Below are 26,691 nucleotides of genomic sequence, written 5' to 3'. Positions count from 1 at the left end.
TGCAACGTCTCACAAAAGCCCTCATTGTCTGAATTTTCCTAGCTGTCCTTATTGCCTGGAGTGGGTATCGAAAGCGGGTAGCTTTGGATAAAAACACAACAACAAAAAATTAAAAAATATTTTTAAAAAATGGCGCTTCATAAGAGTTTTTGATATTGGGATTCATTTGTACTAGGAGATTTTTCTACATTCTTTTATTAATTGCAGGTATGTTAACTTCTTGACGAAGATATTCTAACGGCCTCTCAATTGTCCTGTGAATCTCAGCGTGGAACAAAAACACACACGCAAGAAAACACTAATAGCATAGTCTATATCTTTGTTCTTTCCTTTCGATCGTAAATGATTCACTCTTGCATATCTTTTGTCAGCTATAATTCTTTCGCTTTTTCATCTTTTGTATTTCTTCCACGATCAATCGTGAACATTCAAGTTAGTATTTTAATGACTTCATTGATGTCAGCTGAAATAATAAAATATTGCTTTTTCATCTCTTTGCATTCTCAGTTTGCTATTTTTTTTATCAACACACAAACGACAATGACCGTTCCGGTGGCTTCGTGGTTAGAGCGTCCGCCTAGGATGCGGGAAGTGCGGGTTCGAACCCCATCGAGTAATTCCAAAGACTTACGAACATTTTGCTATCAGCTGGCTCGCTTGGCCCTCAGCATTAAGAGGTTAGTGTTAGGACTGGTCAGCCTAGTGTCAGCATAATGAGACTGGGTGGGACATCATGCAACGTGTCTGCGGCATGATGCTCCAGTGCTAGACATCACTATAAACTGCCACAATACAGATATCGTAGTGATATGACTGAAATATTATTAAAACTACCTTACAAATCCAAAACGCGCACACACTCAAACGGGAAAGTCGGATATATGAGTAATTCAAAGATTACATTAGATGAGTGGAAATAAATTTTGAAAATAAAAGAACTGAATACGATAAAACAATTTTTGTGTCGATTTCCAATGTGAACTTTATCAGATCCATCACATCTCACATATTTTTTTTTCGAAATATGTATTCGAGACCGTTTAATTTCGTCGTTACAATCTCCGCGAACGCAGCGAAAATAACGAGGAATATGCATCTTGCAGAATTCCTCTTTCTCATTTTTTTTTTAATTCGAAAATTCAAAGATAACTTCTTGCTTGGTAAATTTGTATGTATTCGTACAACTACATTTGGGGTTATTTCATGACCTGAGTTTGTGAAAGAGCTTCCCAGTACGACGGTGGAATGGGTTGTTTAGTCCGAGTTAAAGAGAGTATGATATGAAATCAGTGAGATACGAGTTGACATCACTTCAGATTTATAACGTATGCCAACTATAGTACACCTAAACCCTTTCACTATGCCATACGGCTGAATTACTTCCAGAGCCTCTGTCTTCGTTTCGATAAAGCGCTCAAATTAAACCATGTAACTGACTTGATTCATAGACGTTAGAAACCAGCGGCGACAATCATTCCGATTTACTGTGAGAAAGAGCGATAAATAAAGTCTCAGGGGACTGTCAAGTGCACCCAAACTCCAGAGACTGCTGCTTCCGGGAACTGCTGCTCATGATTTACGTGATGTTAAGTTCACTGAGAGAGTGAAACAGTTCACGCATATTGTGCAGGATGCAATGGCAGAACCTGGTGAGAAAAATACCTTTACGCATGCGAATACATAGAGAGCTTCGAAAAGTTGACTGAGACAACTAAAACCGATAGAACAATATTACCCAGCAGTTGTCGATCAGGAAATGTCCAATGATGAGTACTGGTATGTGCACTGTCACATGAAACTTTTCAGCCCGAACATCTTGAAGATCAATATAGCTATCAATACATGAAGATAAGTTGATGCTATGTGACATATTGGAAAATTTTAGGACTCTCTATATTAAATATAAATACAGACTAAGACCTGCTTAAAATCATAATGGACCAGGACTAGCTCATGATGCTGCATTGAAGTTATAGGGTTTTAGAATTAGATCGGTCAACGTACTATGCCATGTTTCTGACACTGGAATAAGAGGTGGAACGTGTGCTATAAAAAAAAATTAAAATTAAAAATGTACAGACTGCTTATTTAACACAAGGAAATTGAATTTACTAAGATCCTACAATCACGAGATGTATAACATTAGAAGGGAAAAAGTAACATTTTGGGTTGACGAATTAAAGAAACATAGTGCTTTAAGGACACTTGTGCACACTGTATTGAAAAAGAAATTAAAGTCTCCTTATAATGTCGTTTCCTTTGTTTTGTTTCAGAGTATCTGCAGTTGCTCGCTGTGCATCAATTTATGATGAGATCATTGTTATTGAAGATAGTTTCAAGCTCTCTTGCCCATGCTACAGAAGACATCAAAATAAATAAATAAATAAATAAATAAATAAATAAAAACAAATAAATAAATAAATTCTCTCTAAACTTTTTTTTTATCACGGAGTTATACCTTTATACGATTACCGGTACTGATATTGCAAAAATAGCCTATCGTTAAAAGTTAGCACGGTTATGTTAGTTTCCTTCCTTTTTACATTATCAAGTTTACCACAATATTAAATTGTAGACAACGTATTCGTTCTTTTGTATACATCAAACAGTAAATCTGACCATTTATACAATTTCTCATCATCTATCACTATCACATTTTCATTATTGAGCAACAGCCTTCTGTCATAAGTATTGTTATACAGAAATATTGGGCAAAGAAGTTTTTAAAAACGTCTTGTATTCAGTCTCTATCAGATTCAATGCAAACACAGTCTTTCAAGAACTAGTCACTTCGGACATTATTATGATGTGAGGCGATTTTAAAGACATTTTATTGACGTCTGAAACAAAATTGATCTGATTTCATTGTTTTGAATGTTTACCTGGACATCACACACGAAATGAATATTTATTTTATGAACGTATTTATTTTTTCTGTTAATTTGTATGTAAATGCCTCGTTGAATGTTACCTAAATTAAGAATCACCACTATGCAATATTTTGTCACGTATGTTCCTTAAATCAAGCCAATTTACAATGGTCATCAGTGTAAAGCTTTTTAAAATTTCACATATTTCTGTATGACTCTTGTTACGACCCCAAAGTCATACACTAATTTACAGAAAAAAGCAAAACCAACAAGTTTTGTAAAACTTAACAAATAATTTAGTTATCAAAGTCATAAAATTAAAATTTAAGTGGAACTTACATTATTATGAATTGAATCCAAAAATAATCCCTAAAAGTTCTATTGAAGTCCTAAAGAATCGAATGTTACGAATGAGTTCCAAATCCTCGAATGTGCTGGTGTGCCCGTTGTCCTTATGTATAAAAATGGCATTGTCTGCAACTCTTTTGAATACTTCACAATAGTTGCAGAATAATATATTAGTCGAATGAGCACTTTGTAATTCCAATGCATATTCCTACAAATATTTGTTATTACATAATATCTAAACAAAACATGAAATACGTCTGCAGGCTCATTTTATAATTAGAACATACAAAATAAGAATGAAAAAAAACTGTCCGTCTCAACGTATTTATAAACAAGCATAAGGGGTGAAAACGCATTTTGTTCCTACTAGCTACGTGACATTTCGCAAATACTATACATCGTAAAAGAACCAACCTGATCTAACCCATCCAATGGTAAAGAACTTAATTCTTTTGAGAACTCACCTGACCCCACCAGCCAATGAGAAATTATCCCAGACTTGTTTGCAGGTTTTATTATTAATATTATTAATCCCGTTCTTCTCAGCGTTGGTATAGATGGTTGGGTTTTGAGTCTTTGATGAATGGTTGAAATTTTGCCCTGTTTTTTATGTTGTAACCTAGATCTCCTAAAAATGTATAGTTCCATTAACATTGTAACAGTGATACCTTTGAAAACGAGGGTTTGACAGATAATTTCTTAATAGATAATTTATTTTGTACCTGTGCACTTAATTTGCATATTACATATGATCGCATAGTTTGATTCAATAGAGGTATCATGCATAAAGAAGAAGGTCCATCCGTTAGATTCATCACAAGATCAAATGTAGGTATCAATAAAATACAGCGTTGTTGCAATTATTTATGTTGTGTCCAAACATTTCACGTTTGTCCTGGATACTCCATTTCTGATAATCTATGTCACACTTTCTACAGGTCGTGTCTTCATAGCCTGTACATATTAATGCATATTGCAATTCAGGGTCTTGGTGATAGTTATGATTTTTATGGGCGTTTCTGCATACCAATGTTGACTGTGTTCCAGAGACTCAAGATTAATTTCTTTTCTTTCTTTTTTTTTTAAAAAATAACGTAGTCGAGAAATTTTCTCGTAAAGGGATACGAGATTTAAAATTACAACACAAAATGATTAGTCCAAAATATCAATATGTAAATCGACACTGAGAAGAGTCAGCGTTAAATGTTTTTAAGTTTGTCTCTTTTTTTCTTCCTCTAACATTGCCTCGAGTTCTTTACAGATTTAGAAGAATCTGTGAAAATATTCATTTCGTGTATTCTATACGGTTGTAACTGAGTGGTAAGTGGAAATATTTGCTCTCCGTTTTGAAGCATTATGGCGCAAAAGGAAGAAATTGATGCGAATTACGTTACGTTTTGACTGACAGTGCCCATGATTTTCATGACTAACGTTACCTTTTTATAAAAAAAGAAGTTAATTCTTTTGGTACAATCTTGCTTTTGTTCACGTTGTACTACCTCTTACCTTAAAAATTCGTGTTTTGTTTTATGTATGCATACCCACCTCTCTCCCTCTCTCTCGTTGACCACCTACCTTTTCCCCCTTGTTGGCATCCGTTGGTCTCGAGAGACGATGGAACTGCGCCCATGAGAGATGTCCCGGTTGGTGGTTGTGCAGCGTCTGCTGTGGCTAAGTAGTCCAATGCGGGAGTGGCAGTCCCTGCTGCACTTGCTGCACTTGAAGGTTGTGTCAGGTGTTGGTTGGAGCTGCTTCTTCTTCCTCTGCGATCGTCTTTCATCAGCTAGCAAGCGTTGCTTGTCCTCTCCGGCTTTCAGACCTGTGATCAGAGCATGTCGACAGCTTGATGTGCCTAGAGCGAGCTCTTCCCAGGTGTTGACATCGATATCAAGGGCTTTCATGTCATGCTTACAGACATCCTTGAAGCGGAGATGTGGCCGTCCGATCGACCTTTTGCCAGAGGCGAGTTCCGAATAAAGAATGTCTTTGGGGATTCGTCCGTCAACCATCCGAAGTTCATGGCCCAGCCATCTGATGCGGCGTTGGCGGAGGAGTGTGATCATGCTGGGAATCTTGGTACGCACGAGCACCTCATTGTTTGTTACTTGATCGCTCCAGGTGATCCCGAGTATGCGTCGGAGGCATCGCATGTGAAAGGCACTCGCTCAGTCTTTTCTCTTGTTAGGCGTACAGAGTCCAGGTTTCACTGGCGTACATGAGAGTGCTTAGCACGCATGCACGGTACACGGTGATCTTAGTGTTCATGGTCAGCATGCTGTTGTTCCACACTCTCTGCGACAACCTGGAGAGAGTTGTTGATGCCTTTCCGATCCGCTTGTTGAGCTCAGCATAGAGCGAGAGGTTGTTGGTGATGGTAGAGCCGAGGTACATGAACTGACTCACCACCTCAAGTTCGTAGTTGTTGATGATGATGCTTGGGGGGGGGGGGGGTCCGCGTCCTGAACCATCACGTTTGTTTTCTTTAGGCTTAAGGTTAACCCAAACTCATCTCATGCTTTAGCAAAGCGGGCCATCAGGCGCTGAAGCTCAGCTTCTGTGTGGGTGGCTAGAGCAGCAGCATCTGCGAAGAGCATGTCCCTGATGGTTACTTCACGCACTTTGCTCTTTGCCTTCAGTCGTGCCAGGTTGAACAGTCTGCCGTCTGATCGTGTGTGCAGGTAAATCCCTTATGTGGACGTCCCAAAGGCGTGCTTTAGCAGGACTGCGAAGAAGATGCCGAAGAGCGTGGGGGCAAGGACACAGCCCTGTTTAACTCCACTGCGGATGTCAAAGGGGTCGGATGTTGAGACATCGTACTGCACTGTGCCTTTCATGTCATCGTGGAAGGACTGGATCATGCTTAGCAGCTTTGGAGGGCAACCAATTTTCGCCAGGATTGTGAAGAGTCCGTCTCTGCTGACCAGATCGAATGCCTTGGTGAGGTCTATAAAGACCAGGAAGAGGGGTCTGTGTTGTTCTCTGCATTTTTCCTGCAATTGCCTGACAGAGAAGATCATGTCGATTGTGGACCTCTCTGCGCGGAACCGGCACTGCGACTCTGGGTAAACTCTGTCAGAAAGCGCCTGCAGTCTGTTCAGGATGACAGGTGCGAAAACATTACCTACGATGCTGAGAAGTGATATGCCCCTGTAGTTGTTGCAGTCGCTTCTGTCGCCTTTGTTCTTGTACAAGGTTATGATGTTAGCATCTCTCATGTCCTGAGGCACTGCACCCTCGTCCCAACAATGGCAGAGGAAGTCGTGCAGGTGTGTGAGCAGCACGCTACATCCACACTTGATGAGTTATGCTGTGATGCCATCCTTCCCTGGGACTTTACCTAGGGACAGTTTCTCTAAGGCCTTCTTTAGTTCGTCTACAGTAGGTTTCTCATCCAGTTCGGCCATGAGAGGGAGGTTTTCAATGGCGTTGAGGGCATCATTGGTCACGTGGTTCTCTTTGGAGTACAGTTCAGAGTAGTATTCCACCCAACGCTACATCTGCTTGCCCTTGTTGTGGATGGTATCGCCTGTGGCAGACTTCAGTGGTGCTGTCAGTTTCTTCGTGGGACCCATTGCTTTCTTTATGCCATCGTACATGCCTCTGATGTTTCCAATATCTGCTGCTGACTGGATACTCTGACAGATCTGAATCCAGTATTCATTGGCACACTGCCGTGCTAATCTCTGAACTTTGCTTCTGGTAGACCTGTATGCCTGTAGTGTCTTCTGACAGAGGGGTCGCTTGTATTGCAGGTGAGCACTGCGACGCTCTTCTATGGCTGGCATGAGTGTGGCAGAGTTAGCCTCAAACCAGTCATTGTTGTTTGATTGCTTCTTACCAAAGATCCGTGTGGCTGTGCTGTATACAGTCTCTCTGATGTGATCCCATCTTTCTTTGGCACTGCCGTTGGGGGGTTCTGAGTCAAACGTCTTGGAAAGAGCATAGGTGAATTCCTCAGCCTTGTCTGGATATGATGTCTTGCTCACATCAATGCGTGGTTGACCCTCTTGCCTAGAGCGGTGGATCTTCTTTGGCTGAAGCTTCATTTTGCTGCACACCAGCGAGTGGTCGGTGTCGCAGTCAGCACTGTGGAAGGTACGGGTAAGAAGCACACCCTTCATGGCTGACCGTCTTGTAATGATCAAGTCCAGCTGGTGCCACTGTTTAGACCGGGGATGCCTCCAAGACACTTTGTGCTGTGGTTTTGTCTGAAAGAATGAATTGGTGATGCTGAGTTCGTGGTACGAGCACATCTCTAGAAGGCGCTGTCCATTCTCATTCATCTTCCCAACGCCAAACTTGCCAAGACAGGAGGGCCAAGAGTCATGATCGGCACCCACCCTAGCATTGAAGTCGCCCATTAAAATCAAGTTCTCTTCCTTGGGAATTTTGTTGATGAGCGAGTTTAAGTCATCATAAAACTCATCCTTGGTATCTGTGGAGGATCTTAGTGTGGGAGCGTAAACGCACGGTGATCAGGTTGACAGGCCCGTTTGAGGTGTGGAGGCGGAGGGATAACAGTCTTCCATTTCCTTGTTGGCAGGGTTCTATCATCCCCAGCAGAGTGTTCCTGACAGCGAATCCAACACCAAACTCTCTGGCTTCATCTGCACTCTTTCCTTGCCAGAAGAATGTGTAGTTCTTTTCTCTGAGGGACCCAGAATCTGGTAGTCGTGTCTCCTGTAGTGAGGCGATGTCGACCTGGAGCCTTGCAAGTTCGTCGTTGATTATTAAAGTCTTACGAACATCACTGATTGTCTGGAGATCATCTGAAAGCCCAGTCAGCATGGTCAGGACATTCCAGGTACCTAGCTTGAGGATTGAAGTCTTCTTTTTATTTTTATTTTGTTATTTCTTGGTGCAGTAGTTGCAGTCCGCTTGTCAGGTACTCGCGTACCTTAAGCCTTACGCACCCAGCAAGGCAGGTGAACTGTGGCGGGACGGCACCTTACTGGCTGGGGGCTGCCCAGTTTGAGGTGGGCGGTAGCTGTCCAGTGAAACATGTTGGTCTATCCCACCGTCAGAAGTAACCCCTGGCGTCTGGCTCTACGCCAAACGAGCGGTGACTTTTAACCGGTAAACTGCTGCTTCCCGTGTTGTGTCGACGCTATGGAGCGAAGCTGGAGTGTCCTCTCCAGGGCGCAAGCCTTGGCAGGGTGATATGGAGAATCAACTGTTGCCCATGCAGATGATCCCCCCTCTCCACGCAGCAGATGGATCCAAGGGAAAGGACAAGCCGATACGTCATGGCACCAGCTGCGTCGTAGGAGTTGCCGAGATGACACTGAAATCAATGCCAAGTCTGGTTTTGAGGCGCCAGAAGCTCGCCTGTCATCCCTTCTCCAGTCAGTTTAAACAGGTTCCGCCACTCGTGAAGGCCTGGAGCTTGATTTGGTTGCCAGAGGTTCTATCAGACACAAGCCATTGGGAGATTTCCAAGGGAAGTGGGTGCTTGTCTCCCACATCCGCCCCCGGCGATGACAACCCTTGAAACCCACCTTTTCCCCCATAATGCAGGTAATTCTGCTGTTCGTCCGATTCTCGGGCTGGGTTCAGTCTGTCGTTACATTTTTGGCCATAGTTTCGTTAAATTTCGCAAAGTTTTCCCCTATATTGAGACCTTACAGCATCTTGTTTATGTCATTTCAGATAAAGTTGGGATTTTTGTCTATTTTGTGCAGTTTATGAAATAAATTTGTAAAGTGTCAACTGAAGAAGAAAATTTGAGATGTTTTGTTAAAATGGTGCCTGTTTTGCCGTAATCTGTAACTCGCCCCTACAATTAATTAAATTATTGTTTCCATCTGTCATCTTTTAGTAAGCCACTTAAAACAATTCTTTTTCTGTCATTTGTCATTCTGTTTCCATGTTCGCTTGACTTTCAGTGTCTCTCCGGTTTTTTTAAATTGATTAGCTGGTATAATAGATAGATAGATAGATAGATAGATAGATAGATAGATAGATGAATGGATGGATGGATGGATGGATGGATGGATGGATGGATGGGTGGGTGGGTGGGTGGATGGATATTGGTCATAGAACTAATAACTAAATGTTTTAAGCTATAAAGTGAAAAAGACAAAGATAATACTAAAATAAATGCAATTAGCTGAATATTTATTATAGGTTTCTTTTTATAGCATTTTTAATTTTTCGGATAACCTTTGGAATAAACTTCTAAATACAAACTCATTTTATCACGAATCATTATGTAAGTACGACATTCTTCATTTTTTTCATTTCTTTTTCTGTTTTCTTATTATATATTTCTTCATTTATTTCTTTGTTAAAATGTCTTTCTTCGCTTTCTTTTACTACTAACCTCAGACTTGTCCGGAAAACAAAACAGAAGAAAAACACAACAACAACAAAATCAAACAAACGAAAAAATTCCAACAAGAAAACAAACCCCAAAACAAAAAGCAAACAAAAACAAAACATAAACAAAGACGAAAAAAAAAAAAACCCTAACTAAAGCGTTTTAAAATAATTGAAGAACCAGACTAGCATTCCTAGTAATACCCATCGTTCCATGCCAACGGAAGTAAATAAAAGCATGTGGTTTTTAATGGCTGGTGAAATGCCAAGTCGGCCTAATGTTAAGACACTCACTACCTTGAACCAGTAATTTGTTACGTGATGTAAATTTATGTAAGAAACGCATTTATTTGCCGAAATAGTACATAATGGAATAATGTATCTAGTGCTGAAATCAGATCGTGCAACACAGGCACTAATTTCTCTCGGTAAAAGTAGAAAACGATCACACCCACTCCCCTTGTTCCGGTTTTAATTGAGGAGTGGGTATTACCAATAGTTTTTCCCTTTTGTAAAGCATAAACAAGTGCCTGTTTTGTAGGATCCAAATTGATACCTAACACTTCCCCTTTTCAAATAACACCAGCTCACCTTCCAATAAAGCAAACACTACACTGACAAACTCGACGTTGTTCACATACGTAGATGAACTGCCTATCTAGCACTACTAAGATCCGTGTTAGGGTATGGTTATGTCGTCTGGGATCCGTACTACACTAGGGATGTTGATAGGGTATGGTTATGTCATCTGAGATCCGTATTACACTAGGGATGTTGATAGGGTATAGTTATGTCGTCTGGGATCCATACTACACTAGGAATGTTGATAGGGCAGAGAAGGTTCAAGGCCAGACAGCAAGATTTGTATATGGTGACTACAAAACTAGTGAAGCAGGATGCATCACCAAAATGTTAACTGATCCTGGTCTACCAACAGAGGTGTAGTATGATCCGTTTGATATACCTCTGTAAAGTAGCTGAGGGGTTAGTGTCAGTTCTCTCACCAAATAAAGCCAAAACTTTTCCTAATCTTGAAACCATGAACATTGTAGAAAAACAAGTAACAAATATGTTTCGTAGTTGAGCAGTGTAGAACAGAACAATATTTAAATTCTTTCTTTGTAAAAACAATTGTGGACTGGAATTATTTTAGTGACAGTGTTGTGTGCATGCAAAAAGTGGAAAGCTTCAAGACTTTTTAGTGGCTCTCTCTTCCACTGCAATTTTGTGTCGTAACTGACCCTGCACTGTATACATTCAGATTCAGAATGTTGATTGGGAGAATCATAGGAGTTCATTACAAAGGAAATTAAGAGTATTGGTTAGTTAATTGTGGTCTGGGGAGATCCAACCTGTAACAGTATAACACATTATATTGTTACAGGTTGAAAATGTTGAAACCCCCACCCTGCCCCAACATTCTATCCATATTGACTGATACTCTTAATTTCTTTTGTAACGAGCCCCCATGGGGAGAATTTTAGTGGGTGTTAGCAATAGTCTTCCCTTTTTATGAGCAGAAATGAGTGCCTGTGTTGTAGGATCCAAAGAGATATTTCCCACCGACTCAGAAGTTATTTGTGTCTGCTATTTGTCTTCTGTTAGGTGAATGTTTATATTGTATTATGATAAATGGGCCATATAATAATAATAATAATAATGACCTTATTTAAAGAGGGTAACACAATTAGCTAAAAACCAATCTACCTTGAGGCCCTCAGTATATTCTAACCACATGCTAATTATTACTTCTTTCCATATATAAGTATGCATATCCGCCTTGATTTGTATATAAGTAGAACAATAATTGATTAAGAGAACAAAATCAATGAAATTAAATTTTGAATTTCATGTAGTAACAATATGTAACTGTATAAAAGTTAATATTATATCCAATCCAAGTGGTAATTCTGACTACTACAACACATTAACAAATCAGTTCTGACATATTCTAATTTTCTTTTAAGTTGTGTTATCAATTTATAAGTTATTAAGATATAATTCATTAATTCATATAATTCACCATTTTGTTATGCACAGACCAGATAGCTCAGATATGAGAGGGAGTGGAGCAGGATGAAAGGGAAAAAGAGAAATACAGCTTTTAAAAATACCAGATCATATGGATTCTTAAGAAAACATAAACTAATGTTGTTGATGGTTTATTTTCCTTCTTGATCAATTTTAGTAACACTTGTTCTGCTTTACATATTCTTGTTCCTGGCAGCTTCAGATAAGTGTGTGAAGAAAAGATTGTTAAATCATGGTGATGTTATGATATATACTAATAGTGATAGATTGGTAGGATATAAGGTGAGAAGAAAAAAAAGTGAATAAATTACAAGTTGAATCATGGTTGGGTTTAATGGATGTGGCTGTGAATTTATCTGCAATATAACAATGTCAGCCGGTTGAAGTCCTGTGAATGATGGGAAGAAAGAGTATTTGTTGTAATCTGTAGAAGTCTGGATCAGTCTGCTGGCATGATTAGGGGATTGTAATTGTGGTATTATTTATTTAATTAATGGAGTTGGGGTTTTCTATGAAATAAAACAAAATTGGCAATGTTGTCTCCAATTATGTCATTACAGCATATTTGTAACCATGGATGTTTGTCTATAGTCTTGTTTCACCATCTGGCAGTTGTCTTTGGCTGGATTTACAAGGTTTTCTTTGTGAGGGAACCATATTGTTCTACTTGTTTGGATCAGTTTACAAGATCTGTGGATATGTAAAAATGATATTTGTAAAGGATTGAATTAAATATCCCATTTTTGCTCACCATTTTTAAATTCTACCAGGTCAATTTTTGTGATGGATTCACTTGTCTGTATGATCTGCAAACAAGTTTACACAACGTTTTCAGGCAGAACATCGGTTTAACTATACATGTAGTAAGAAGTAGCATAGGTCACAGACAGAACCCAGTGGGATGGCTGATACTGGTATACTAGTACAGTGGGATGCCTGATACTGGTATACTAGTACAGTGGGATGCCTGATACTGGTATACTAGTATATCAGTGTTCTCCATTAACTAAGACTTTGAGTTCTGTTGTCAATAAAAAGATTTGATCCAAATGAGTGTTTTAATCCTTAATTCCATAATAGTGTAATAACTTGGATAAAAGCTTTTCAAGAGCATCCTTGTCAAAAGCTTTAAGGGAATCAAGACACTTTGTTTGCCTTTTGGTTTGTCATTTTGCATGCTTTTTAGTTCATAAACAAGCACATTCATTTGAGTTGCACAGGATCTTGTTGTGCCTAATAGTAAATGTTCTGACTTGCAGAGAAAACAAGTTAATTAAATGTTTGGATAAGTTGATGCTTCTTCCTTCATGAACATAGGGAATACATTATCAGATTTATAAATAGATGGTTATTTGTTACTGTCAGTGCACTTTTGTAGTAAAATTTTTTAATTTAGGTGCCAATTCCATGTGCTTTTGATAGTAGAGAAGAAAGTGATGATGGTATCATGTCATTTGTTCTGGGAATGCCCTGTAACTCATTGTACATATGGATAAGTCATAAGTAGCACAAAAAATGTCAGTGCTAGGAAATACACCATTAGTGGAAATTTGACCAGCTTACCCTAATGGAAAAATGAAAACAAAAATTTCTTAAATGCAACAGAAGTTAACATTTTTAATTTGGCATCTCAACAGCAACAAAAAAAAGTAAATTGGATTTTAAACAAGAAAAAGTAAGCAATATCACTAAACGAATTTTTAATGATACGTCTGAGACCCTTGTCTTCTTATAAAATGATCATCTGAGGTGACCAAAGGCGGATAAAGGTACAGAATGCAGAGTGAAAGGTACAATTCAGGAATTATCTAGACTATTTGAAATGATACGACAAAAATCCAACACTGAAAATAGCAACTTTGTAAGTGAAGAAAAGCCTGGACTTGATTGTGTAAACCAGACTGATCTTGAATTTCTTTTGTATGTTTTTATCCTTTTATCCTATAATTCTATGCTTCAGTACTTAAGCACACAATGGGAACTTAATTGTAACATTAAGAAGACCCGAATATTGATTTAGAGATTCGTGAATGGCTATTTATGCAAACTTTCATGAGATATCGAAACAAAAAAGGAAAAATGTCTGGCAATTGCTTCAGCACTAGTCTTTATTAAATACTCTCAAATATTTGAAAGTTAATATTGAAAGTCCGTGTCTGAAATTTATTAAATTTTAGTAATTAATTTTTAGCTTTGTTGGTTATTGACCAGAAGGGATTATGGGATATCACATGGCAGCCATCTTGAAAGTATTATTGTCATTACTACTCCTGTACAGAAAGTAATATTGGCATATATTTTTTACCAGAATTTTTTTGTATGATGTCTTGTTGGTCCTAAAAATGGTGCCACCCAGGTAAATAATATGGGTTCCACAGCAGAACTCTTGAAATCTTCTTACTGATACTCCACCTGAATGGTTGCTCATATCAGCATGAGGTTTTCACTAAAAGACTTTTTATGATGTTGAGTTGGACCTTGTGCCAAACTGGCATCCTATATGGTCACCACAGCAGCCATCATATAAATCCTGGTTATTGATATTTGGCCTGAATAAAAGTAGAATCAGCATGAGATTTTCACAAGTAGACTTATTATGGTATCTAGTTTGTCTTCAATAAAAAGTGTGTCGATCTGATATCAAATATGGCCACTACAGTGGCAATCTTGAAAATATTATTGTTATTTCTCCTTGGTGGAAGGTTATATCAACAATGGATTTTCATCAGAAGATTTCTAATGATGTCTAGTTGGTACTTGATCAAAATGGTGCCATGCAGACAGCCAATATAGCTGTTTACAATGAACATAGTGAAAATCTTGTCACCAATTGTCCTGATCATATTGCTATGGAGTTTTCATCAAATGTTTTCCATTGGTGGCCTATTTATGTAAACATTGCACACTGAGACAAGTATTTTGGACCCCTATTTACTGAAACGGTGCCCTAAATGAAAATGTGCTGATCTTACTTCCAGTACATCTGCCACAACAGTAACTAATTTGAACATGCTGAAGAATATTGTAAGCAGTTACAAGAAAGAAATAGTCTTATGTTGAATAACTATAAATTCTTTTTGGCAGGAGAGTGTCAGTACCATCAAGGGACTCTTGTTCAGGATTCATTCATTCATTGGCTATGTTATTCATTTCTTTCTTTCTATTCTTTATAGTGATATTTATTTTCAGAACAAGAAAAATAAATACAGATGGCAGCACTATTTAAAGATATGAAACTTGCAACTAAAGAATACTACTCAAAGCCAAAAAAAATTCCAGATGAGGAGAGATTAACTGTTCAACTTGGCCTTGAGCATGACAAGACAGAGGAGGACCTGAAAAGGGAGGAGGAGGAGAAGGAACAAGGAATGGTACCAGCAGCAGATGTTCTGAATGGCAAAATTGTGGGACTGTATTTCTCAGCAAGTTGGTGTCCACCTTGTCAACTATTTACTCCAATGTTGTGTGATTTGTATCTTGAGTTGAAGAACAGAAGTGCCAGCTTTGAGATTGTCTTTGTCAGCTTTGACAAAAAGGAAGAAGACATGATCAGCTACTACAAGGAGAAGCATTGTGACTGGTTTGCTGTTCCTTTTGGAACCACCAAAATAGAGTAAGATATAAATCCATGATTCTACCATTCTTCATGCTAGTTTGGCCAGTTCTCAGCTGAAGGTTTTCTCGTTCATATTTTGTCTGTCAAAATTTAATTTCTTAGAACTGATCCTATTATATAAAGTATGTTGTTACACACAGTGTAGTGTATCTATTATTTATATTGATGTAGAGATCTTGGCACATGTATAATGGAGTCACTTACTAACCAGACTTGTGAACCAGATGGTGAACTGTGTTGGATTCCCAACCACAAAAATTAGACTTTGGGTCTCCTCCCATTAAACTAATAAACAAGAATCTATTATTTGTAGTTCATCAATTAAAACAAGAGTTAATATATACTTATTACAGTGATTAAATGAGATTCGTATTGTGAGGACTGAATTGAATCCTAGAAACTACATGTTACCGGTTTGTTTTTTTTTGTAGTATTACTCACATTGTTGGGATTACATAGACCATTACATCGTGAAGCCATTTAAAAAATTAAAAATAAAAATGCAGAGTGAACTGCATTTGTGTTTGTTATGCATGTATGCCCCCGTTTGTTGACGCAAATGGTCTGACTTCAGAAGTCTCAAGACCTGATATAGATCATGTAAATTATTTAAATAGCACAAAAATCTAACCAATTTACCTATGCATACATGTACATAAACATGTGTGCCAAATCTCATTGCCCTGCATCACATCATGGCATCGAGGTAATATGGTGGGAAGCAGATCCGATGGGGGGGGGGGGCAACCGAGGATATATCTTCTGGGCATGGGCCCATAACAATAAGCATTTTCTTACCACAGGGCCCATGATCACTCTCTACAACACTGCTAGGAAGGTTTTTAAAGAGGTATGAAAGCAAAAGTTAAAGTGCAAAAGTCAGAAGGTGTGAAAATCTAAATCTAGACAGACACATGCCTATCAATTTCCATTGTCTTTATCCAGTAGTTTTTGTATAATTGTGCCAACATGGTCTGCAGTGCAAATAAACAGATTAAAATTTTTTTTTCGTTTTTTTTAAAAATAAATGAGAGACCCATTTTGCTGAGCCTACCTTTTAATTAGCTGGAAATATTAAAACTTAACATAATTTAATTTGTTTGCAAATTGATCATTGACCTTAACCCTTTACTGCATAATGATGCCTTTTGATGCAACACAAATCCTAGAAATATTGAAATTATTCTGCATAATGATGCCTTTTGATACCACCCACCCCCAACTATGCACAATGATGCCTTTGATGCCACCACCATTTCTGCACGATGATGCCTTTAATGAGAAAACAGTCAAGATAATCAATACAGCAGAAATAAAGGTCTGACATTCATTAATATCACTTAGTACATGTGTTATGTATATTTAATTTGCATTGTTCATTACTTAATTTTTTAAGATGATTTGATTTATTCATTATATGCTATGCATGATTGTATTTGGACTTAACCTTGTCCAAAATCGATTCATTTCCTACCAGACCTAATTCATTGATTTTGGTTTTGTAAACAACATGTTTATCTCAGTCTGAGTCCAGAACATTGGAAATTCCCCATGAAATGCTGGGTCTACATTTTGTTCACAACATTTTATATTTATGATTTTAGTAACAGACCTTCTAATTATAATTTTAAAAAATTCTTGTAAAGATGTGTAACCTTCCAGAAAGAAATTCTCCAATAGGTTAAATCTTTTTATAGAAAATGCTAATTGTCACCTGAGGTCAAGTAGAGGACTATATAATCTTATCTAGAATGTATTCATTCATGCTTTAAGATCTGAGGAGAATCATTTGTATTATTGTTGTGTCCAGTGGACTGGAATTTATTAATTCAAATTATTTAATTCAAGTTATTCTTTTCTGGAAATACAAAATGCTTAGAAATAACATTTTTAGAAAGCAAGACTTGGATTTATAGCGAAATTAAAATAAGGATATATATTTTGATTTTATAATTCTGATTCAACGAAAGACTTGGCACATCATTACAACACAGTCTATCTCAGGCACATCAACAACTACAGCATTCGATTTATTTTGGAATGCCACAAAAGTTTATTCAGAACTCTAATCATTAGGACTTGTTTTTAGAAATTTTAGGATTATTTGGAATTCACAATACAGTAAGTTCTTGTTAAATTTTTCACTTTGTATTCTAGAGAAATAAATATTTTGTTAAATTTTACAAAGCTTGTTGCCTTTCACTCTTTTTTAACTTAGTTTAAGACCATTACATGGCTGACAATATGAAATTTTGGAAAGTAAATTATAAGTTTAATAGGAGGATTATGGCAGCTTTGCTGTTCAATGTACACATTTGATGTAACACCATGTCTGCTGTTTGTAAACATTCGCTCAGCATCTCATGGTTGTGACATCAAGTCATTTTGAAAAGTTTAACAACACAGTTAAATGGGTTTTGACAATGTCTATGAGAATCAAGGTTTCACAAAGCTTAAAGCTGAATCTGTAGACTGCAGAGTTTACCCAATAGTGTATACTGACCTATAGATAATACCTACAGACTGACACATGAATGCCAAATCACTATGTCATGTTACTGTCAAGGCAGGCTCCACAAAAATCATTCAAATAAAAATGTTGTTTGCATATACTAGAAGATAGATGTATACCAAATTTAACTTATTTATGCCAGGTGGTTTTACTACATAATACATATAGTGCTAATAACTATAATACGATGGGTATATTGACATACCGACAAGATCAGATAACAACGTCCCCAGTTACAAGCTCTAGGGGCATAAAATGTGAAGAAAAATCCTCATGAAAAGGTTGTTCCTATTGTTTTCTTCAAAATCTATTTATTAGACATGGATGACTTTGCAGATCTGTTGAATTTACAATCAATCAAAATCATCATTTTTGATAAAGAGTGAATAAAATGACGTTTGTGAAAACTTCCAGAGAACTGATAAAATGACATTTTTTTAAACTTCCAGAGAACTGAGAGAAAAGTTTAGTGTTAATGCTGTCCCCAAGCTGATTATAGTAAACAAGGATGGAGAAATCATCACACAGAAGGGGCGGAAGGAGATCCAAGACAAGGGGGTGATTTGCTACCGAAACTGGGAACAGATAGCCACCACACTGGAATCCAAGACCAGCCAGGTCCAGGATGAGGATGCTGACCAGTCAAAGGAAGTCACAGAGGGAAAAATTGAGAATGCAAGTGAAAAAACAAAGAGCAAATTGGAAACAACTGGTGACAAAACCAAGAACAAGGCAGAGATCATAGGTGAAAAAAGTAAGAGCAAACCAGAAAGTACAAGTGATAAAACAAAAGGCAAGATAGAAACCATAGGTGATAAAATGAAGGTGAAAACATAAATTGCAGGGGACAATGCAAAGACCAAGCAAACAAGAGGAGACAAGTATAAAGATTGAAATAACATAACGAGCGTGTTGTTTTGTAATTCTTGTAACAAGGTTCACATTTGGCCACATTTCATTGGTACTGAACGTTGTTATTATTGTTGTATGGTTTAATGCCATTTTTGGTGGAGGAAGAACCTGGGAAAACTCTGGAAAGAACCACCAACCCACGTACTGAATGTAATGCTGCAGAGTTAAATGAAGAAACGGTTCTCAAATGTTGAACAATTCTGCTGTTCATTATCCTTTGTAACATGATTATATAGGCTGGATTATATAGGCTGGAAACTTTTAGATTTTGTTCATTATCTAAGTAACGTGTAAATTATAATTATATACAATGAAAACATTCAGTTTTTGTTCTGAGTGAGATATGATTATATATGGTGAAAACCTATTTTCTTGCTTACTTGATGCTGGATATTGCAGCCTTGATTTGTATGATACACAGACTATTTATTTACTGTTTGTACAAGTCAGATGCAAATGCAAACTGCATGAACCCGAAACCGCCATTGCATAATGTGCCAGCAGATCTGAGTCTATGCAGTTTGTTAGGAATAATCAATAAAGCAAACAGTATAAACCCCTGATATGCTGGTGCATTATGTTATGGCGATGGCAGATAGAATCTCTGTTGTTTGGACAGTTCTTATGAGTATATACAGTACTTATTTTAGAGCAGGTACATTTGACTGATGCTCTTATATATATATATATATATATATATATATATATATATATATATATATATATATATATATATATGACACTCTGATGTAAAAATATTTAAGCACTTTGTTGACATCAGGGGCAAATTTAGGCACATTTCTGATGTACACACTTTAAAGGGACTGGAAAGATGGCGTTCCTGCCTAGAAATTGTTAAAAATTGGTATTTTTATTTTTCTTTGTTACACTGGTGTATCTGTGTGCATTTTAGTATGCCGCTGGCCACATGAGAGTATGTATCAATGAAATATGCAAGTAGACAAAACCATAGGAACATAAACATTGGCTGCTGAAATAAAATATTAAAACTGTTTGTATGAAATGATGTTCATTCAGCTGTTACTTAAATTATGAGTTCTTACAGGAAATTAAGTTGCCTACTATTTCCTGACTTTAAAATTCTTTGAGTGATAATGAAGGAATGATTCCTGCCAAGGGGCTGCATGTAGTTACTTCATTTAAAAAACCAGAACAGCATGTACATGTATATACTATGGAGAAATAGTCTGTTACACCCAGGTATTCAAACTAAGTTCATAATTTGGTCATTGTTTTGCTTTAGCTTTCTTTACTTTCCTTTTATGCATAATTCCATGTTCTGATGGCACATATTTTATATTTAGTGTGTTGTTTTTAAAATTGTATATAATATTTGACTTGTACAGAGAAATAATGTATATTTATATATTGCTCAAATAAATTCAATATGCATTTTTAAAGAAAACAATTAGAAACTGACCACATATAAACACTGTGGTTAATGTAGGGTGTGGATGGGGGCATAGACACACACATATGGATTCCAAAGCAGTTGCTTTGTCAAGCTTCTGTCAAAGTGGGCTTGATAGAAATTTGTTTAAACTTGTATAGCTACTCTTCGGTTTTCTTCCATTTTTTTTACAAAAACGGAATAATGGTGTTTATAATATAGAGAGAGACAGAGAGAGAGAGAAACTACCAAGAGCTGACCTATTAAAAGGTATGGCCAAACTGAGGCTAAACTTAACCCATCCAATATCCTTTTCCCATTCAGCAAAGAAACTAAAAATACAGAAATACTTGCTCACTTCAAGAGCTTTGAATTAGTGTAAACAATAAATTTGTTTTTATACAGGGAAATTACTTGACCGAGAATTCAGTAAGTGCCCTTGTAAATTTTGGGTGGTTTCCAAATTTCAAAATATTTAGATGAAAAGCATTAAGTGCTATTTAATCAGTAGCACTGTTAATAAAACAAAATGATGCAGGAGTTATGTTTATGCAATTCTATTTGAGCTGCAGAATCATTTTGTGACAGGAAAACAGTTTTCTTTTTAAACAGTTCTCAAACTGAATTATTGACTTGCATTTATTGCATAAATTTGAAACTATAGAGCAGAATAATATCGAAAATATAATTAAAAAAACAAGGAATTTCATGGGGCAAACTTGGATTATGTGCAACATTTTAGGAATCTAACAAACCAAACACAGAAAACTTGGATTCTGTGCAACATTTTGGAATTTAAGCCAAATTCTGAAAACTTGGACTGTGTATAACATTTTAGGAATTTAACAAGCCAAACAATTGAAACTTGGATTGTTTGTCAACAGATGAGAAGAAAATATCAAATGTACATAAGAGGTGGTGGCTACTTCATAGTTTGAACTTTTTTCTTTCAATTATGATCAAAAGAAAGAACTGAAATTGTAATCTTTTATATTTGGTGAAACACAACAGAATGAAAACAGTGAAACTTTGCAAAGATTGATATTTTGTATGTAAGCTTTCAGTTCAAAAACCTTACTTGGTATTACATAAAAATGTTAAAGGAACAATTGCCCAATATATACTTTATACTATTAAAGATAAAAACAAAACAGAAATATGAGTTTTTATTAAGCAAGCAGTCTCAGTGCAGAATGCAACCTGCAACCTATATATAAATATTTCAGACTACACATACCATTGCCATGGGAAAATCCATGTTTGTATTTCACCACACATTTTCTCCCAATCAAAAAAAATTGCTCCTTCCTGATTATCCATCTGCAAATCCCAATCCATGACAAAATTTTTTTTAAAGATTTGTTAATGGTTATCATGCTGTTGAATATAATTAATCTCATTAAAAAGTTTTTGATTTTAACCTTTTTGTTTTAATTTTGTTTATGTCCAGTACACATAGCTTAGACAGCAATCAAAACACATGGTATTTTCTTTACTCTCTGTGTGTCTCATACCATTATTTCTTTCTTTCTCTCTGTCTTGTACCAATGCTATTCATTTTAAACAGGAAGTCACAAGCCACTGTTATCATTTCTTCTTTTAGATGGCATTATATGCAACACACCTGCATTTGTTAATTGAATAGATAATATGACTTTTGATCAAACAGTAGAATCAAATGCCATACTCACAGAAAATGTTGGAACTATGATGCAAAAACAACTTCTGAAAACAAAACCTGTTATAACTAAAGTAAAATAAATCAATAAATAGAGAAACAAAATAATTGTATCTGTTCAAAATTATGTCAGTCTTAAGTAACCAGGACTCCTAAGACACTTTAAGACATCTCTACCTGAGTTTATGAATGCACAATATTATTGGTTTGTTTGTTGTAGATCACATGTTGGTCTCAGCTTCCCTTTCAGGTATGGTTGTTATGGCCTTGTGGTCGTAGCAGTTAAATTTCTAGGAACATGGTAGTAGCAAAAATATCACGAGACGTAACAGTTGCAAAACTTTTTATCGTCCAGTTTTACCAGCTTGAGTTTTATTCAGTAAGGAGGGCTAGTTACAAGCCAGTTTTACCCAATTGACTTTGAGTCGGTAAGAGAGGCTTGCTGTTGGCCAGTTTTATAAACTCGATTTTGAGTCAGTAACAGTGGCTAGCTGTAAGCTTCATTGGCATGGCCATGATTTGCATATCTGCAACCTACCTAACAAGAATGAGTGACAAGAAGCAAAGGGAACTTGCAGCCATTCTAGTGTTCATTTTATATAATGGTTTGTTGAATATCTGTTGTTCCGTCAACATGCCGAATGCATACTTTTCACACACAGTACAGTTTAAAAAGGGAAAAATTATTTATCCACCAACTTGAAGTAAGTTATATATAGTCTACACCCATCATAATGCCACTCTTTCTATCACCATCTTCATCATCACCAACAAATTGCTCACAACATATTTTTACAAAATATTATTTTCTGTTATAAACTACCACACTTGCCAAATGTCAGCCTAAAATTCAGAAAAAAATACCATTTTTTACACCATTTGCCTTTGTTATTAGGATTCAGGCTTGCCTTTGTTATTAGGATTCAGGCACATATCTATCTTTATTTAGAGCCCAAAGTGTCTCATGTGAAATACTTTGAAATGCCAGTAACATTGAATTATTTTGTTTTCATAGATTGTGTCATAGAGGAATTCATGTGTCAGACTCTGACAAGATTCCAAAGTGGGCATGAGATTACTCACCTACTTGGCATATGCAGAACAGACTAATGCAAATGCAGTTGGTCAGGAAATTTAGGTCACTTTGATGCATTCTGTAAAACTCTCATCCTATGCTGTCAACTGCATTTATTATGAAACCAACTGCTTTAGTCTTTTTGTGCTCTGCATCTTCATCCATATGTCGAAAACATAAATGCCAACTTTCTGTCAAAGTTGGATGAATTCTGTTGAGCAATTTTTGTAGAAGTTGTTGAGAGGTCGTTCTATATTTAGAAATGGTGGCCATATTTGATGGCAGATCAGCATTATTTGTATAAATTTTGAAGCCCATTGTGCAAGGATGCTTTTTTTGTCAAATTTGTTAATATTCTTTTTTAAATTTTATTAAAAGTCATTTAATGAGTGCCATACATCCAGTTTTTTTCAATATAGACAGCCATAAATGAATGCAAACCATGGTTGGTTGGTTTTTAACAGCACCTTTAGAATATTATTGGCTTTATCATGTTAAGGAAATTGGAGCTATGTGTTTTTCCTAAAGCAGGTGGCTGGCTCTGGCAGATCCCATAAGCCTTAGAGTACAAGTCTGCCACTCAACCAATTCAGCTACCATTGTACCCTAAGCACCAGTTGTATAATTTTGAAAGCCCTTCATGCCTGGAAACTTCTTGTGGAATTTGTCCAGTTCTACCAAGAGTTTTTGAGCAGCCATTTTCTAGGTGTGCTATAATTGTTGGTAGATCAGCATCATTTTTACAGGCAGCCATTTTCTAGGTGTGCTATAACTGTTGGTAGATCAGCATCATTTTTACAGGCAGCCATTTTCAAGGTGTGCTATAATTGTTGGTAGATCAGCATCATTTTTACAGGCAGCCATTTTCTAGGTGTGCTATAATTGTTGGTAGATCAGCATCATTTTTACAGACTTGAAAACCCTTTTAGCCTGGATGATTGCTGATAAATTTGGTCAAATTCTGTTTAGCAATTTTTGAAAAGTTCCTTAAAGGTTTTTATGTTTTTAGCAATGGCAGCCAATTTTGATGGCATTAGCATCTTTTGTAATAAACCTGAAAGACCAGCATGCCAGGATGCTTTAACGTCTGATTTGATCAGTTTATATTAAGTGGTGTTTGAGAACAAATCATTTCAAGTTTTTTTCTGCTTTTAGTACAAATGGCAATATTTGATGGTTGACCAATACCATTTATGCAAATTTAAAAGCACTCCATCCCAGAATGCTTCTGTAAAATTTTGTTTGGCAGTTTCTGAAAAGAAATCTTTAAAATGTTCTATTCTTTGTAACAGAAGGCAGATTGGCATAATCTGTATAGACACCAAGCACTTTTTCCCAGGCTATGTATTGTCAAATTGAGTGGTTTTTAAAACAATGTCATAACAAGGTTTTCATTTTTTTAGTATTGACAGTCATATTTTCTGGTGAATCTGCAGTTTGTTAAAATTTGATAAACCTAGATTATCCTGTATCAAGCTTCTAATCATCTAAGATTTCAGACAAACAGTAGCACATCTCAGCCGTAATATGTATCTTATTATCACTTTCACTCAGTTCTGTAATGTCATAAATAAGACTTTTTTCCCCCATTACAGAATATGTGTATGCTTGTCACAGTTCTGGATAATGTCTGCTATACATTAAAAGATAGAGCAACTGATAGATTTACAAATTAGATGGTTGGGTGGACTGATTGATATGTAGGTAGGTAGATAAAATAAGATAAACTAATCATCCTTGTGAAATATACAAGTTAAAGAGACAGACTGATGGTTGCACAGACGAATACTTAAAAACAAAAGTACCATGAATGGACTGATGCTCTATTAGCAACAAAAATTCCAGCAATTCAAGATAAGACCAATTCTTCCCTTTAACTGCCAAGTGTTGAAACAATCTCCGATATTCTTCAGCAATAACAAGATTTTCAAATTAGCTGCTGTGATGCATGTATTAGATGCGAGGTTGGTAACATTTTCATTTAAGATTAAGTAAACATTAGAAGTTGCTTGGTCAAATCCCCATGTAATAATGATCATCCATTCATTAGAAGTTGCTTGGTCAAATGCCCATGTAATAATGATCATCCATTCATTAGAAGTTGCTTGGTCAAATGCCCATGTAATAATGATCATCCATGCATTAGAAGTTGCTTGGTCAAATGCCCATGTAATAATGATCATCCATTCATTAGAAGTTGCTTGGTCAAATCCCCATGTAATAATGATCATCCATTCATTAGAAGTTGCTTGGTCAAATCCCCATGTAATAATGATCATCCATTCATTAGAAGTTGCTTGGTCAAATGCCCATGTAATAATGATCATCCATTCATTAGAAGTTGCTTGGTCAAATGCCCATGTAATAATGATCATCCATTCATTAGAAGTTGCTTGGTCAAATGCCCATGTAATAATGATTATCCATTCATTAGAAGTTGCTTGGTCAAATCCCCATGTAATAATGATCATCCATTCATTAGAAGTTGCTTGGTCAAATCCCCATGTAATAATGATCATCCATTCATTAGAAGTTGCTTGGTCAAATCCCCATGTAATAATGATCATCCATTCATTAGAAGTTGCTTGGTCAAATACCCATGTAATAATTATCATCCATTCAGAGGGAGTAGTGAAAAGAAGATTTTCGCAACAGTTGTCATGGCAGTCAATATGTATGTATGATTAGTATGATTCTTCATTTGGGACCAACAAGGTATTATAAGAAGTCCCTTTCACAAATCTCAGTTTCATATAGCCATCTATTTGAGTGGACAAGAGATAACAATAATTTCAAGATATCCAACTAGATACCATAAGAACTCTTCTGATGAAAATCCTGTGTCAGAATGACGTTCCATTTAAGAGAAGCAGTGAAAACAAGATTTTCAAGATGGCTACAATATTGGATATCAGATCAGCACTATTGGAATTTATAAGAAGTCTTCCAAATAGTTTAGGAGTAGCAATAACGAACTTTGATGGAAGGATGACAGACTATGGCCAATGTATGCAAGACAATCCCACAAGTTCTCCTGGTCTATGACCAGTACATTTTAAAAAAATGGAAGTTACAACCCAAAAATGTCGACAAATTAATATTAAGGTCCATAAAATTAAACATGTGTTTAAAGTACAAAATACATATAGTGCAAATACAGCATGCTGCTTACTATGTTTTTGTGTCTCTGTGTGTGTGTGTGCAGTGGGTGTGTGCATTTTTTAAATAGCTTTAACAATTTGAGTTTTATCACTATGATGTCTGCAGAATGTCTGTTTATAGTGATGTCTAGCACTAGGGCATCATGCCACAGACATGGGGCATCATGTTTCAACCTGTCACATTATCGTGAAGCTAAATCAACCAGTCCTAACACTAACCTCTTAATGCTAATCACCAAGTGAGGCAGCTGCTAGTACCATTTTTATAAGTTGTTGGTTTGACTCAGCCAGGGTTCAAACTGTGACCTCCCACATCTGAGATGGACACCCTAACAACTTAGGCCACCAGAGTCATACTTACCATGTCAGAAAACTGAAGTCTACAAACTCAGACAAATTAAGAAAACCTGAAAATCACATGGTTACCAGTCCTTTATAAAAACCATAAAACATAATATTACAACATGCTTCTGGATGGATGAAATGTAATAAAGATCTTGAATGATTCACCGAGGTGTGTGCGATGGTGTTGATTATACTGCAGAGAAAGCTTAAGTTGGTAAACAACAATTGATAGGTAGCCACCATATGCTGGCAATGGGAGGTAAAGGATGGGAGTTTCTTCGTTTGTCCACTTCATATATAGATGGGAAACATGAAATTTTCATCTAACCAGGATTGCTGGATTCAAAATGTAGTGTACTTATCTCCTAATATTAAAAGATTAGAAAATGTATTAACTGAGAAAATGAAATGCAT

At 36.5% G+C, this 26,691-nt stretch overlaps 1 protein-coding gene across 5 annotated transcripts in view; it reads left to right on the top strand.

Moving 5' to 3' along the window:
* LOC149807581 (nucleoredoxin-like protein 2) overlaps window positions 1–21,438 on the top strand; it is a 28,188-nt gene extending 6,750 nt beyond the window's left edge. The window contains exons 1-3 of one of the 5 annotated variants that reach the window (XM_089968329.1): window positions 9,771–9,869; window positions 14,757–15,180; window positions 18,145–21,438. In XM_089968329.1, the coding sequence (XP_089824455.1) occupies window positions 14,777–15,180; window positions 18,145–18,532 (792 nt within the window). In that variant the 5' untranslated portion in view covers window positions 9,771–9,869; window positions 14,757–14,776 and the 3' untranslated portion in view covers window positions 18,533–21,438. Of the gene's footprint in view, window positions 1–9,770; window positions 9,870–10,156; window positions 10,319–10,374; window positions 10,476–14,756; window positions 15,181–18,144 lie in introns of those variants that run through there. The other 4 variants (XM_089968339.1, XM_089968367.1, XM_089968356.1 and 1 more) reach the window with 4 other exon arrangements.
* The last annotated feature ends 5,253 nt before the right edge of the window (window positions 21,439–26,691 follow it).

The sequence above is a fragment of the Sinohyriopsis cumingii genome, chromosome 1 (genome assembly GCF_028554795.1).
Source record: "Sinohyriopsis cumingii isolate HCF-2022 chromosome 1, ASM2855479v2, whole genome shotgun sequence".
Taxonomy (NCBI): domain Eukaryota; kingdom Metazoa; phylum Mollusca; class Bivalvia; order Unionida; family Unionidae; genus Sinohyriopsis; species Sinohyriopsis cumingii.
This window is presented reverse-complemented; position numbering and strand designations above follow the sequence as displayed.